General features: G+C 48.5%; 2 protein-coding genes across 3 annotated transcripts; both read right to left on the bottom strand.

Moving 5' to 3' along the window:
- Positions 1 to 344: 344 nt before the first annotated feature.
- On the bottom strand, positions 345 to 3,881 carry LOC144307093 (T-cell surface glycoprotein CD1a-like). Its single transcript, XM_077886645.1, has 6 exons — positions 3,724 to 3,881; positions 2,873 to 3,139; positions 1,911 to 2,189; positions 1,438 to 1,716; positions 1,039 to 1,129; positions 345 to 895 (listed from the first exon to the last, which is right to left on the bottom strand). Exons 1-6 carry the CDS (start codon positions 3,782 to 3,784, stop codon positions 799 to 801), a joined length of 1,074 nt encoding a protein of 357 aa, XP_077742771.1. The 5' UTR covers positions 3,785 to 3,881; the 3' UTR covers positions 345 to 798.
- A 7,108-nt stretch (positions 3,882 to 10,989) lies between these two features.
- LOC144307172 (T-cell surface glycoprotein CD1a-like) lies at positions 10,990 to 14,698 on the bottom strand. 2 transcript variants are annotated; one of them, XM_077886703.1, is made up of 6 exons: positions 14,463 to 14,698; positions 13,611 to 13,877; positions 12,649 to 12,927; positions 12,175 to 12,453; positions 11,752 to 11,842; positions 10,990 to 11,607 (listed from the first exon to the last, which is right to left on the bottom strand). In XM_077886703.1, the coding sequence occupies exons 1-6, from the start codon at positions 14,518 to 14,520 to the stop codon at positions 11,595 to 11,597; spliced, it is 987 nt and encodes a 328-aa protein (XP_077742829.1). In that variant the 5' UTR covers positions 14,521 to 14,698; the 3' UTR covers positions 10,990 to 11,594. The 2 variants fall into 2 exon arrangements, with proteins under 2 accessions (XP_077742829.1, XP_077742828.1); XM_077886702.1 differs by having other exon boundaries at positions 14,460 to 14,697.
- Between the last annotated feature and the right edge of the window lie 260 nt (positions 14,699 to 14,958).

Raw genomic sequence — 14,958 nt, 5'->3', positions numbered from 1 at the left:
ATAAAAAAAATCATACAAAAAATAAAATAAATAAATAAAATGGTTAAAAGAAAAAAAAAAAGAACCTGAATCCTACCGTTCTACTTGATTCAGAATACTTGGAAAAACAATCCATCCAAAAGGTTTATGTAGTTAAATAATACAAATCTTAATAGAAAAATTGTTTCTACATAGAGACCTGGAGGTGTCAACAGGAACAGGGAAAGTGTGAGTCCCCTGGCCAGGTGACAAGACTTCTAACAAGAAGAGGATCAAACCACCCCCCCCCCAAAAAAAGAAGAGGATCAAACATCTCAGTTACTACAAACATGGTAGGAAGAAAAAGAATAAGAAAAATCTAAGAATTTAACATGAATTTAACGCAGGTTTTTATTACTGAGGACATTTTCCCTGTAGCTGAGGCTCCTTGCCAAGGATGCAAATATTAAAAAGACATGGACTTTGCTCTCAAGAATCCTAAGAATTAGAAGGGAAAAGGGCCTGATGGGGGCAACAAGTGATGGGGGTCAGGAATAGAATTGTCAAAGTGAGGGAAAAGGTGGTGGCAATTGAGGCAGAGACGGCCTCACTTCTGACTCAGGGATGGCTCACTGGTGGAAAGGATGACTCACTGGAGGATATGATGTCTGTGACCCATGAGGTTGCTGTGACATCAGGTTATGCTGAGTTAAATTTTGAAATTTAAGTTCCAGAACCAAGTCAGAACAATAAATCCCCCTGAATCATGCTCAGCTGACACTGAGAACCGGTCAATAGGGAGGACTAAGGAAGAGTTGGCCACAGGGAGTGGCCAGAACGTCAGTGCTGAGCTGGGTTTAGGTAAGTGCTGGAGCCTGGGCTGCTGGGTTCCTGCTCCGAAGGGAAGTCCGTACGCTGAGGTCTCCAGTGGGCTTTCCTGGAGGAACAAGGAGGAGGCCCCCTGCAGCAGGTGGAGGGGAGGCTGCAGGGGGGAGGGCACGGGCGGCAGGAGGGCTGAGGACACACGGAAAGGTGGGGAGACACGTGGGAAAGAGCAGGAAGGGGGCTCCAGGGACTCACCAGCGCTTCCAGAGCCACCACGCCAGGCCTGCCAGGAGCACCAGGGGCACGATCACCACCAGGAAGACCAAGCCCATGGAGTGGGGCTGCTCTGTGGGGTTGGGCACAGAGGGTGAACTGCACCTCCCACAACCTCTCTGCCCCTGTCACCCTCTCCCTGACTGACCGCCCTTCGTCCTTTCACTTCTCCCATCCCTCATCAGAGATGGACACTCCACCTAACCCTCCGCATCCTCCCACATTTGCAGGACCCTCATCCTCAGCTCTTCCATTTCTTGGGATACAGATATTTTAATTTTGGGGACTAGAATCTCTAGCAACCTAAATTTTTCATCAGGCTCCCCAACTCTGCTGAAAGACCCCGTGCCCCTTTCCCAGCCGGACCCAACTCTTCCTCACCCCAGTGGAGGACCATGTCCTGTCCTCCTAGACTGCTGTGTCTCACACGGCAGGACAGGCCAGCTGCCTCCTTGGCTTTCACATCCAAGGACACCTGAAGGTACCACGTCCCATCGGTATTGGGCAAAATATCGCTATACAATGTGCCCTGCTGCTCCTGCTCGCCCCGCATCCACGACACCCACACAGGCTTGGGGTAGAAGCCGGAGACGTGGCACACCAGCCGCAGATGGCCAGGCCCGGGGCTGGAGCCAGCGGACAGCCAGGCCTCGGGCCTCACTGCGGAAACAGGACAGGGAATCACAGACTGAGGGGAGGTGCTCACATCACCTTACAGACACAACTTTCCGCCTCTTGAAGCCCATCACCATCACCCCTCTCCCTCCTGACTCCATCTCACTCTGAATTTGAGAGACTGGTACAAATTTCTGAGTGCAGGATGCAGAATCTTGGAAGGAGGGTGAAGGACTGACCTTTACGCTGGAGATATGCTTTCCCTGCATCGAGAAGACCCAACAGGAACCGGGGGCAGGAGTCAAAGAGGAGCTTGTGGACTATTTCACTGAAAACATGGTATTCAATGAAAAGACTGCAGATCTTCTGAGCCCTACTTCCTCCCTCTGGAGATGGCCTCCATGACGTGTTCTGGAAGCTCAGGAGATCAGATCCCTGATAAGCCAACTGCAGGAAGCCTGCTGATGCTTCTCCAAAGTGGGAATCACATCCTAATACCAGCTGAATCTGAAAGGGATCTGGGGAAGACAGATGTGAGTGATAGGACAGCGGGAGTGAAAGAGATGACATGAGACGAGTGGAAGCCATGGATGGTGGAAGCAGAGGGAAAGTTCAGGGGATTGAAAGGAATGGAGCACAGTTTGGTTTGAGGGGAGCCTCACACCAAGGGGAAGTGGTGGTCGCCAGAAGCAGAGGAAGAGCTGATTGATAGAGGAAGGAGCAAAAGTTGGAGGAGAAACATGAAGGATGTGGGCATAAAAAAAGGAAGGGCTCGGCGGGAGAACTGGGCTAGAAACAACCGAGGGTGAAGGGAGCACAGGGGGTGACAGGGTCGCATAGACAGACATCGCTGCTGGGATAGGATGGGGAGAAAAGCACACAGATCAAGGAGTCAGTCACAGAGCGAGGACCAGAGCTGCCTGGTTGGAGGCCAGGGAAAGGGGTGGTCGTGGGAGAACCAGTGGGACGGGAGAGCCCAGCCTGTGGCCAATGAGAGGAGCGAGATGGAGCAGAAGATGTGGATCTTTTCAACAATCGGGGTCTGGCTCCATCCTCTGCCCAGATGAGTGTGAACCTTTATACGGCAGAGAAACATGAGGTTCAGAGTCCGGTGGAGCTCATTTCCTAGAGGAAGAAGGAACTCAGGGAGACACACACGCACCTGCCACCTGCCACCCAAGCCCGAGGGAACAGAACTCACATTCAAGTTGCCAGTCACGGATGTGGTTATGAAATGTGGAAGGGGATCGGATGGTGTATGTGTAGAATAAGTTCTGCGCTTCCAGGAGCTCCTCGTTGCTGAAGTTGCCCTTGGACCAAGGCTGCAGGTAACGGAAAGCTCCTGTCTTGTTGTCCCAGCCGTGAGTCTGCAGCTCATCCAGCCAAGCTGAGCCTTGATTCTGCGTCGAGGAACTGCTGTAAAAGGATGTGGTCAGGATGATCCGGAAGGAGATCGGCTCCTGGGAATCTGTGGGGAAGGACATAAGCTTTGAGAGTGCAAGGCCTGGAGAAGGAAAGGGAGTGGAGACTAAGGTGCCGGGGACGGGACCCTAAATCTGCAGGACAGAGAAACCGTAGTCGACTCAGGAGACACGTGCTGCCCCTGAGCCCGAGCCTCGCACCCATCCTTCAGGAGAGCACAGGGCTCTGGGGCCGGGGATGCTTGGGAAGGACCCAGCTGACTCTCTGCCTGCCCAGGTCTGTGCCGGGAACCCACACCACCCGAGCACACACACAGAGACAATTGCACACACACAACCACACAGGGATCACACATGCGCACCCACATATGCACATCTACACTAGAGACACCCAGACAGTTACCCACACATGTGCACGGACACCAGACAGGCACCGGTACACACGTACATATACACGTACTCGAATGCACACAAGCACATGGACACACATAACAGACACACAGACTTACAGACACACAGACTGAGGGAAATGCACAGAGACACACAGGAACAGGTAGACTCAAAAGCACATGTACACACACACACACACACACACACACGTGCGCCCACTGGGCAGGACCCGAGCTCTCACCATCTTCGCTGTCACCCCCCAGAAGGAGAACCGCCAACAGCACAAGTTGCAGGAAGAGCATCGTGTTTGCAGATGTTCTTTCTCTTGCAAAGTGGCTCTTTGACGTCTGTCCTCACACACCGACCCCCTCCCAGCCCCTCTCCTCTGACTTCCTCTTCACACACAACCCTTCCCTAAGTCTCTGCCACAATGCAAATGTGCTCCTCCCTCAGCCCTGGACACCTACTCAGTCTCACTTCCCCTCGTGCTCTGCCTCCCCTCTGGCCTCCAGCTTCTCCCTGTCACGAGCGTCCATCCCGCCCCCGCCCCCTGATTCGAATGCTACAGAACAAGTCCTGTGTGGCCTGGAATAGTGGCCCCACCTCTCAGCCCTTTCTTCTCACCCAGACAGTAACCCAGGAAAACACCTGGCTCCCAGCACCAGCCCTGGACCTGCTGTCTCTCTGTCCCTCCTGCCCTGTGACACCCTACCCCAGGTATTTCTGTCCCCGTCCCACTCCCACCCAGCTCCTTCACATCTCTGACTTCTCACTGCTTGTGCCAAAAAACCAACCAAAGAATTCAATTCAGAGATCCACCTGGTTTTATTTTTTTTTTAATTTTTTTTTTATTTTTATTTATGATAGTCACACACAGAGAGAGAGAGAGAGAGAGAGGCAGAGACATAGGCAGAGGGAGAAGCAGGCTCCATGCACCGGGAGCCCGACATGGGATTCGATCCTGGGTCTCCAGGATCACGCCCTGGGCCAAAGGCAGGCGCTAAACCACTGCGCCACCCAGGGATCCCCCACCTGGTTTTATTAAGTGATTCAAGAATGGGGCAGCCTCCCACCTGGCAGGTAAAGGGAGCTCTGAGCTGTGGTGCAAATGGAGGGTTTTCATAGGAAGGAAGTCAGTGAGAGAAGAGAAAGGAGTGTTCCAGGGAAGGTCCCTTACCCTTAACGGGGAGAGCAGGGGGTCTAACCACGCGGATGACCTCCCCTCCGTGTTGATGGAGAGGGCGCATGTGACAGAGAACCTCCCTGGGCCAAACCAGAGAATCCCTCACTGATGGTGAAGACTTCCCTCTCTGGGGGAGGTGGGAACTGCAGCTGGTTAGGGATTAAACCAGATCTGGGGACTTGGTCTGGACCAAGGTGCCATTAGGGCCCAAGGGTTTCTTCTCAACAGATGCTCTATTTGCTTGTCCAGATTCCCCATGATTGTAGCAGCCTCAGCAACCCCCAGTCCTCCATTATTCTTCGGGAGGAACCAGCAGGCATCACAGAGACCACAGGACATGGAAACATCTGAAGAGTCCCCCCTCCATCTGACTGGCATTAGTACATATTCGCTCACCACCAGTCCCTTAGCACCTGCCTGGACCCAAGCGCTGTGCTGCCCTCGTGAAGGTACAGTGTGCACAGGGCAGGCACTGTATTCAAAGAGTTTTTAGGGAAGAAAAACACGTAGACCAGGAAGTATAAATTTGGGGGCGCCGAATTCCTTTTCCCTTGTTCATTTCGTCTATTTTAGGATTCAAGATGGCTTACATACTGTGTTCGATTAGTTTCAGGTGTGCAGTACAGGGGTTCAGCAATTCTATATGTTATCCGTGCTCTTCAGTGTGGGAGCAACCCTGCTCCCCTTTACCTATTCCCCATCCCCACTCCCCTCTCCTCGGGGAACCAGAAGTGTGTTCTCTATAGATAGCAGTCTGTTTTTAACTTTGTCATTTATTACTGTTACTTTTCTTTGTTTCTTCAATTCCTCATATGCAGGGGGCCACTGGGAGGCTCAGCGGTTGAGCGTCTGCTTTTGGCCCAGGTCGTGACCCCGAGGTCCGGGATCAAGTCCCATGTCGGGTTCCCTGCATGGAGCCTGCTTCTCCCTCTGCCTGTGTCTCTGCCCCTCTCTCTGTGTCTCTCATGAAAAAAATAAATAATTTTTAAAAAAATTCCAGGTATGAAGATATCATATGGCATTAATCTTTCTCTGATTATTTCACTCACCATCATACTCTCTAGCTCCATCCATGTTGGTGCAAATGGCAAGACTTCAGTCATTTTTATGGCTGAGTAATATTCCATTGAGCGTGGATACCACACCTTTTTCTTTCTTCCGTGTTCATCTCTCTATGGACACCTGGGCTGGTTCCATACATTGACTACGGTAAATAATGCTGGAGTAACATTGAGGTGCATGTTTCTTTTCATTTAGTGCTGTTACGTTGTTTGAGTGAATAGTCAATAGTAGAATTACTGAATCAGATGATAATTCTGTTTTTAATTTTTTTTATTTTATTCATTTATTCATGAGAGACACACGCAGAGGGAGAAGCAGGCTCCATGCAGGGAGCCCGACGTGGAACTCGATCCCAGGGTGTGGGTCTCCAGGATCACACCCTGGGCCGAAGGCGGTGCTAAACCGCTGAGCCACCCGGGCTGCCCTGTTTTTAATTCTTTGAGGACCCACCGCACTGTTTTCCACCATGGCTGCACCGGTCTACGTCCCCACCAACAGTGCACAAGAATTCCCTTTGCTCCACTCCCTCTACAACACTTGTTTCTTGTGTACTTTTGAATTCAACCAATGTGACAGGTGTGGGGTGATATCTCATTGTGGTTTTGATTTGCATTTCCCTGGTGATGAGTGACGTTGAGCCTTTTTTCCTGTGTCTGTTGGCCATCTGGGTGTCTTCTTTAGGGAAATGTTTATTCATGTCTTCTACCCATTTTTTTCCTTATATTTGTTCTTGTGGTGTTGAGTTGTACAAGTTTTTTATATATCTTGGGTAGTAGCCCTTTATTGAATATGTAATTAGGAAATACCTACTGACATTCAGTGATCGCTCTTTAGCTTTATTGATTCTTCTTTCTGTACAAAAGAATTTTATTTTGATATATTCCCAATAGTTCATTTTTGCTTTTGTTTCTTTCACCTCTGGAGACATATCTGGAAAAATGATGCTAATGTCTGAGACCTTAATGTCTGTGCTCTCTTCTAGGATTTTATGGCTTTAAGTATCACATTTAGGTCCTTAATCCACTTTGAATTTATTTTTCTGTCTGGTATAAAAAAGTCATCCCGTTTCATTCTTTTGCATTTAGTATCCAGTTTTCCCAACATCATTTGTTGAAGAGACTTTCTATTTCCCATTGTATATTCTTGCCTCCTTTGTCAAAGTTTAATTGACCATAAAATCATGGGTTTGTTTATGGGCTCTCTCCTCTGTTCCATGGATCTATGCGTCTACTTTTATGTCAGTACTATAATATTTGATTACTGCAGCTTTTTCGTATAACTTGAAATCTGGAATTATGACTCCTTCAGCTTTATTTTTCTTTTTAGATTGCTTTACCATTCAGATTATTTTGTGGTTCCATACAAAGTTTAGGGTTGTTTGCTCTAGCTTTGTGAAAAAATGCTATTGATAGTTTCAAGAGATTACAAAAATCTGTAGATTCCTTTGGGGAGTATGGATATGTCAGCAATATTTCTTCTTCCAATCCATGAACATGGAATGTCTTTCCATTTCTTTGTGTCCCTTTCAATGTTTTCATCAATGTTTTATAGTTTTCAGAATCCAAATCTTTCAATTCTTTGGATAACTGTATTCCTAGGTATTGCATTACTTTTGGTGCAATTGAAATTGGTCAATATTCCTAATTTCTCTTTATGCTGCTTCACTATTAGTGCATAGAAATATCAGAATGTGTAGTCTGCTGTTTTAGGATGGAATGGTCTGAAATATCATTTATCTATCCGACTCAATGCATCACTCAAGGTGATTGTTTCTTTGTTAATTTTCTGCTTGGATGATCTGTTTACCAATGCAAGTGGGGAATTAAAGTCCCCTACTATTATTGCATTACTATGGATTACCTCCTTCGTGTTTGTCACCGGTTTTTGAGCGCTCCCATGTTAGGCACATAAATATTTACCTTTATTATATCTTCTTGTTGGACTGTTCCCTTTATTATTATATAGAGTCCTTCTTTGCCTCATGTTAGTCTTTCTGGTAAAGTCCATCGTGTAGGATAGAAGCATTGCTATCTTGGCTTTCAGTTCATAAGCCATTTGCTTGATAAATGTTTCTCCACCCCTTCAGTTTGAATCTCATGTGCCTTTAGGTCTGAAATGAGTCTCTTGTAGGCAGCATATGGATGGATCTTGCTTTTTTATCCATCCCATCACCCTATGTCTTGATTGGAGCATTTAATCCATTTACATTCAATGCAATTATTGATTGGTATGTACTTATTGTCCCCTTGTTACTTGTTCTATGACTCTATTTGTAGTTCTCTGTTCTTTTCTCTTTTTTTTTGCTCTTTTCTCCAATGGTTAGTTGGCTTCTTCAGTGATATATGTGGATTATGTCTCTTGAATTTTTACATACATATTACTAATTTTCAATTTCTAGTTATTAATCGGTTTGTATGGAACAGCTTTTGTATATAGCAGTCAGTATCAAGTTAGGGTCACTTTACGCACCTTTTATTCCTTTCCTGACCCTCACATATGTTTTAGGTATATTTTGTCATAGTTTACAACCTTTTATTTTGTGAGTCCCTTAACTGACGTTTACGAATATCCTTATTTTTATTGCTTTTATGCTTCCTTTCCTTTTGATCTTTGGTTTCCACTCAGAGTCCCCTTTAACATTTCTTGCAGTGTTGGGTTAGTGGTCATGAATTCCTTTAACACTTAAGCGTCTGAGAAACTCTTTATCCCTCCTTCTATCCTGAATGACAGTCTTGGTGGCTAGAGTAATTTTGGCTGCAGTTTTTCCTTTCAGTACTTTGAATACATCATGCCATTTTTTTCTAGCCTGCAAAGTTTCTGCTGAAAAATCAGCTTCATGGCTTTCCCTTGCATGTCTTCTTTTCTTTTGTTGGTTTTAAAATTCTCCTTTATCACTACTTTTTGCCATTAAGGATCAGCAAACACTAGTTTTAACCCTATTTGAGGAAATGAGAATCTTACACTGGTTCCTTTAGGACACAAGCGTGTGCTAATGATCAAGAAGTTCACACACAGAGTCCTACTGCAAATCTTCCATTATTTGAAGTAAGAAACCACTGAGAATTTGTACCAAGTGGATTAAGTAGCATTCTGGATTCACAGATCCAGATTCCCTTCTTACTGTTCCTAATGAAATGTTCCATTCTGTTTAATCGTGAGCTGGCCTATGCTGGACAACTGACCTTCCTCTTTCATGGTGTTCCTAAGTATTTAAAGGCTCCTCAATATGTTGTTATGCTTTATATCATCTGGATATATGTGTTTGGGCTATTTACCTGGTTACTTCTTAGTTGACCAATAACCGTAAATAATCTCAGTCTAATGAAAGGAAGGAAATATTTTTTTAGAAAGTATGGATTGGAACATAGAAAGCTAGGAGGAAATCACTCCCATACTTAAGATTACCAAAAGCTGGATAATCAGCATCACTTTTCTTGAATCCATCAGGCAGCTGAAGAACCAGGGCAACTTGTTAACCCAAAATCTAGGGAAATACAAAGTCCCGCCAGGCAACAGGATGTGTATACAGGCCACTTTTAGGCAATGAACCTGAGCAACAGAAACCTAAGCAAGGTAGGAGAGCCCACAGTGACCCTGTACCTCCTGGTGAATATAAATAGGCCCATTAGGTGACCCACCTCAAAACACCCATTAGCCTTAGCTGACCAATGGGTTAGTTACACCCAGACCAGGTACCAACAAGGGAAAACTCCTTATGGTCTCATACCTGCTCACCTTCCCCTTAACTGCAGCTGCCCCTCACTGCCTCCTCCCAGTCACTCCATTATCGTCCTGCCCACAGCTCCTTGACAGTTTATTCAATAAATTTCTATCTTCTTTGTTAATTCTATCTCTTGTGCCACTGCCCTCCACCCTATTGGATCAGCCCAGATGTGGTGGCCTGAATGAGAAGACCTGGCTGGCTCTGGGCTCTCGCCAGATTCTCTCGGAATTTCTTGAGACTTGCCCTTAATGGACTAACTCCAGTTACTTCTTGGAGAACTGATGACCTGTAGCCAAGGTCACTTCTTGGTGAATATCCGAAGCCACTGGAGGAACCAGCAGACCTCCCTTGCCCAAAGGGTGACGGATTTTACCCTCTTGCCCTTCGGAGGGATCCTTCTATCCCTCTCCTTTTGCCTTTTGGCCTTTCTGCAACCTACCCCTGGTAATTCCCAGACAACTGAACATGTCTGGCCAGTGCAGCTCTCCAGGTCGGTTTGAAAGTCTGACAGCAAGCAGGTCAGACGGTCCACGCGTATGAGGGTGAAAGATACCTTTTTCTCCTCTTTCCCACTCTGTCTCTCTGAGGTTCCCATTTCCAATGTAAGGAAATCTTCGAGCGGCAGCTCATCTAGGGCAAATCTGTACACATTACAGACTCAGTTAGGATCATTTAGGGACCTTGGCTGACTCAGCCACCTTACCTTCTTCAGCTCTCATCCCTTTATTCCTTTGTTCCTGTGGGTGCAGCCACCACCTTGATCTATAGGCAAAATATATTCCTACGTGTCTGAGTGGTGAGACCTCTAAAACTCCATCCAGTCTTTGAGTCGACTGGTTGTAAAAACTCATGAAAATCAGCCCCTCTTGTTTTTCCAGTCATTGGCTTTGGAGAACTGTTTTCCTTGTGTGATCTTCTGATCTCTCTCTCTCTCTCTCTCTCTCTCTCTTTCTTTCTCTCTCTCTCTCTCTCTCCTCTGTCTTTGACCAGGGTTCCCTCCACTCCACAGCACTCACAATCCATATATCTTCCAAATCACAGTTCTGGACATCCTACCTTCCATGATGTGCCCTCTTCACTGCCCTAGCTGTGCACTTTTCTACAGGCCTCAGGTTGATTTCTGGGGTATTCAGAATGATTTGATATTTATGCAAAACTTCATCTATACAATTTCTCAGCCTTCTTGGAGGCAGCTTTCATCTTCGGGCTTGATTCTCTGGTGCAGAAAAATGGGTTGTACTTCTTTCACGTTTCTTGCCCTGACCTTATCATCCAGGAAAAGAATGAGCATCTCATTCCCCTGCCATCAACCATGAGAAACAGTCAACAGGCCACACTCCCAAAAGTGTCTGCAGTTAAATAACTGGAATGGTCACAGCCAAAACTCTTTCTCTCAAGGGCTCAGATACATCAGCAAAGACCCAGAGGAGTGTGAGTTCCCTAGGCCAGGAGACAACTTTTAACAGGAAGATTATCAAACATCCCAACTACCATAAACATGTCAAGAAGCAAAAGAAGAAAAGCGTATAACTGTGGGATAGAGTCAACACAGATTTTTACTGAGGACATATGCCATGTAGTGAGACACCTCGCCAAGAATACAAATACTAAAAAGACATGGACTTAGTTCTTAAGAATCCTAATATTGCACTGGGTGTTATTCTGTATGTTGGCAAATTGAACACCAATAAAAAATAAATTTATTATTTGAAAAAAGAATCCTAATATTAGAGGAGAAAAGGAACATAACTGGAAGTAATGAGGAGTGGGCTGGGAAACACAGATTTACAAAAGGTCAGGAAAAGGGGGTAGAGATTCTCAACAGGCAGAGACTGCTTCTACTTGTGAATCAGGGAGGGCCCTCTGGAGGACATGACATTTGATGTCTCTCGATCCATGTAGGTGCTGGAACTTCATTCCATTCAGAGATAAATTTGAGATTTAAATTCCAGGACTAAGTCAGAACAACAAAACTCACTAAATTATGCTTAGCTTATATTGACAACTGATCATTAAGAAGAAATGAACACAGAGTTGTGCACGGGGAGTGGCCAGGACGTCAGCGCTGAGCTGGGTTTAGGTAAGTGCTGGAGCCTGGGCTGCTGGGATCCTGCTCCGAAGGGAAGTCCTTCCACTGAGGCCTCTAATGGGCTTTCCTGGAGGAAATAGGAGGAGGCTCTCTGCAGCAGGTGGAGGGGAGGCTGCAGGGGGGAAGGGCACAGGTGGCAGGAGGGCTGAGGACACAGGGAAAGGTGGAGAGACACGTGGGAAAGAGCAGGAAGGGGGCTCCAGAGACTCACCAGCGTTTCCAGAGCCACCACACCAGGCCTGCCAGGAGCACCAGGGGCACGATCACCACCAGGAAGACCAAGCCCATGGAAGGGGGCTGCTCTGTGGGGTTGGGCACAGAGGGTGTCATTTCCCGTCCACCCCGGGTTGAACTGCACCTCCCTGCTCCTCTCCACTCCTGTCACCCTCTCCTTGACCAACTGCCCTTCCCCCTTTCCCTTCTCCCATCCCTCCTCAGAGATGGACACTTCACCTAACCCTCCACATCCTCCCACATGTGCAGGACCCCCACCCTCAGCTCTTCCATTTCTGGATTACTGAGTATTTTAGTCCACTTTGGTCTGGAGCCACCAGAACAAATGTTTCATCAGGCTCCCAGCTGTGATGGATGACCATTTACCATGTTGCCCAGCCTGGCCTCAGCTCTTCCTCACCCCAGTGGAGGACCATGTCCTGGCCTCCTAGACTGCTGTGTCTCACACGGCAGGACAGGCCAGCTGCCTCCTTGGCTTTCACATCCAAGGACACCTGAAGGTACCACGTGCCATCAGCATGGGGCAGGACGTCACCTCGCTGGGAGCCTGTCTGCTCCTGCTCGCCCCACATCCACATCACCCAAACAGGCTTGGGGTAGAAGCCGGAGACGTGGCACACCAGCCGCAGATGGCCAGACCCGGGGCTGGGGCCAGTGGACAGCCAGGCCTCAGGCCTCACTGGGGAGACAGGACAGGGATTCACAGACTGAGGGGAGGTGCTCATATCACGTTAGACAGACACACTTTTCTGCCTTTGAAGCCCATCACCATCACCCCTTCTCCCTCTTGACTCTATAACTCTGAATTTGAGGGCACAGTACAGATTTCTGAGTGCAGGATACAGAAAGTTTGGAGAGAGGGAGCAGGACTGACCTTGTCGCTGGAGATCTACCTTCCCTGCATCAAGAAGACTCAACAAGATCCGGGGGCAGATCTCATTGAGGAGCTTGCGTACTATTTCATGGGAAACATGGTCCTGGTTGAATAGACTGCAGACCTTCTGAGCCCTACTTCCTCCCTCTGGAGATGGCCTCCATGACGTGTTCTGGAAGCTCAGGAGATCAGAACCCTGATAAGCCAACTGCAGGAAGCCTGCTGATGCTTCTCCAAAGTGGGAATCACAGCCTAATACCAGCTGAATCTGAAAGGGATCTGGGGAAGACAGATGTGAGTGATAGGACAGCGGGAGTGAAAGAGATGACATGAGACGAGTGGAAGCCATGGATGGTGGAAGCAGAGGGAAAGTTCAGGGGATTGAAAGGAATGGAGCACTGTTGGGTTTGAGGGGAGCCTCACATCAAGGGGAAGTGGTGGTCACCGAAGCAGAGGAAGAGCTGATTGATAGAGGAAGGAGCAAAAGTTGGAGGAGAAACATGAAGGATGTGGGCATAAAAAAGGGAAGGGCTCGGCGGGAGAGCTGGGCTAGATACAACCGAGGGTGAAGGGAGCACAGGAGGTGACAGGGTCACATAGACAGACATCGCTGCTGAGATAGGATGGGGAGAAAAGCACACAGATCAAGGAGTCAGTCACAGAGCGAGGACCAGAGCTGCCTGGTTGGAGGCCAGGGAAAGGGGTGGTCGTGGGAGAACTAGTGGGACGGGAGAGCCCAGCCTGTGGCCAATGAGAGGAGCGAGATGGAGCAGAAGATGTGGATCTTTTCAACAATCGGGGTCTGGCTCCATCCTCTGCCCAGATGAGTGTGAACCTTTATACGGCAGAGAAACAAGAGGTTCAGAGTCCGGTGGAGCTCATTTCCTAGAGGAAGAAAGGAACTCAGGGAGACACACACGCACCTGCCACCTGCCACCCAAGCCCGAGGGAACAGAACTCACATTCAAGGTGCCAGTCACGGATGTGGTTATGAAATGTGGAAGGGGATCGGATGGTGTATGTGTAGAATAAGTTCTGCACTTCCAGGAGCTCCTCGTTGCTGAAGTTGCCCTTGGACCAAGGCTGCAGGTAACGGAAAGCTCCTGTCTTGTTGTTCCAGCCGTGAGTCTGCAGCTCATCCAGCCAAGCTGAGCCTTGATTCTGCGTCGAGGAACTGCTGTAAAAGGATGTGGTCAGGATGATCCGGAAGGAGATCGGCTCCTGGGAATCTGTGGGGAAGGACATAAGCTTTGAGAGTGCAAGGCCTGGAGAAGGAAAGGGAGTGGAGACTAAGGTGCCGGGGACGGGACCCTAAATCTGCAGGACAGAGAAACCGTAGTCGACTCAGGAGACACGTGCTGCCCCTGAGCCCGAGCCTCGCACCCATCCTTCAGGAGAGCACAGGGCTCTGGGGCCGGGGATGCTTGGGAAGGACCCAGCTGACTCTCTGCCTGCCCAGGTCTGTGCCGGGAACCCACACCACCCGAGCACACACACAGAGACAATTGCACACACACAACCACACAGGGATCACACATGCGCACCCACATATGCACATCTACACTAGAGACACCCAGACAGTTACCCACACATGTGCACGGACACCAGACAGGCACCGGTACACACGTACATATACACGTACTCGAATGCACACAAGCACATGGACACACATAACAGACACACAGACTTACAGACACACAGACTGAGGGAAATGCACAGAGACACACAGGAACAGGTAGACTCAAAAGCACATGTACACACACACACACACACACACACGTGCGCCCTCTGGGCAGGACCCGAGCTCTCACCACCTTCGCTGTCACCCCCCAGTAAGAGAACCGCCAACAGCACAAGTTGCAGGAAGAGCATCGTGTTTGCAGATGTTCTTTCTCTTGCAAAGTGGCTCTTTGACGTCTGTCCTCATACACAGACCCCCTCCCAGCCCCTCTCCTCTGACTTCCTCTTCACACACAACCCTTCCCTGAGTCTCTGCCACAATGCAAATGTGCTCCTCCCTCAGCCCTGGACTCCTACTCAGTCTCACTTCCCCTCCTGCTCTGCCTCCCCTCTGGCCTCCAGCTTCTCCCTGTCACCAGCGTCCATCCTGCCCCTGCCCCCGCCCCCTGATTCAGATGCTACAGAACAAGTCCTGTGTGGCCTGGAATAGTGGCCCCACCTCTCAGCCCTTTCTTCTCACCCAGACAGTAACCCAGGAAAACACCTGGCTCCCAGCACCAGCCCTGGACCTGCTGTCCCTCTGTCCCTCCTGCCCTGTGACACTACCCCCCCAGGTATTTCTGTCCCCGT

The sequence above is a fragment of the Canis aureus genome, chromosome 38 (genome assembly GCF_053574225.1).
Source record: "Canis aureus isolate CA01 chromosome 38, VMU_Caureus_v.1.0, whole genome shotgun sequence".
NCBI classification, from domain to species: domain Eukaryota; kingdom Metazoa; phylum Chordata; class Mammalia; order Carnivora; family Canidae; genus Canis; species Canis aureus.
This window is presented reverse-complemented; position numbering and strand designations above follow the sequence as displayed.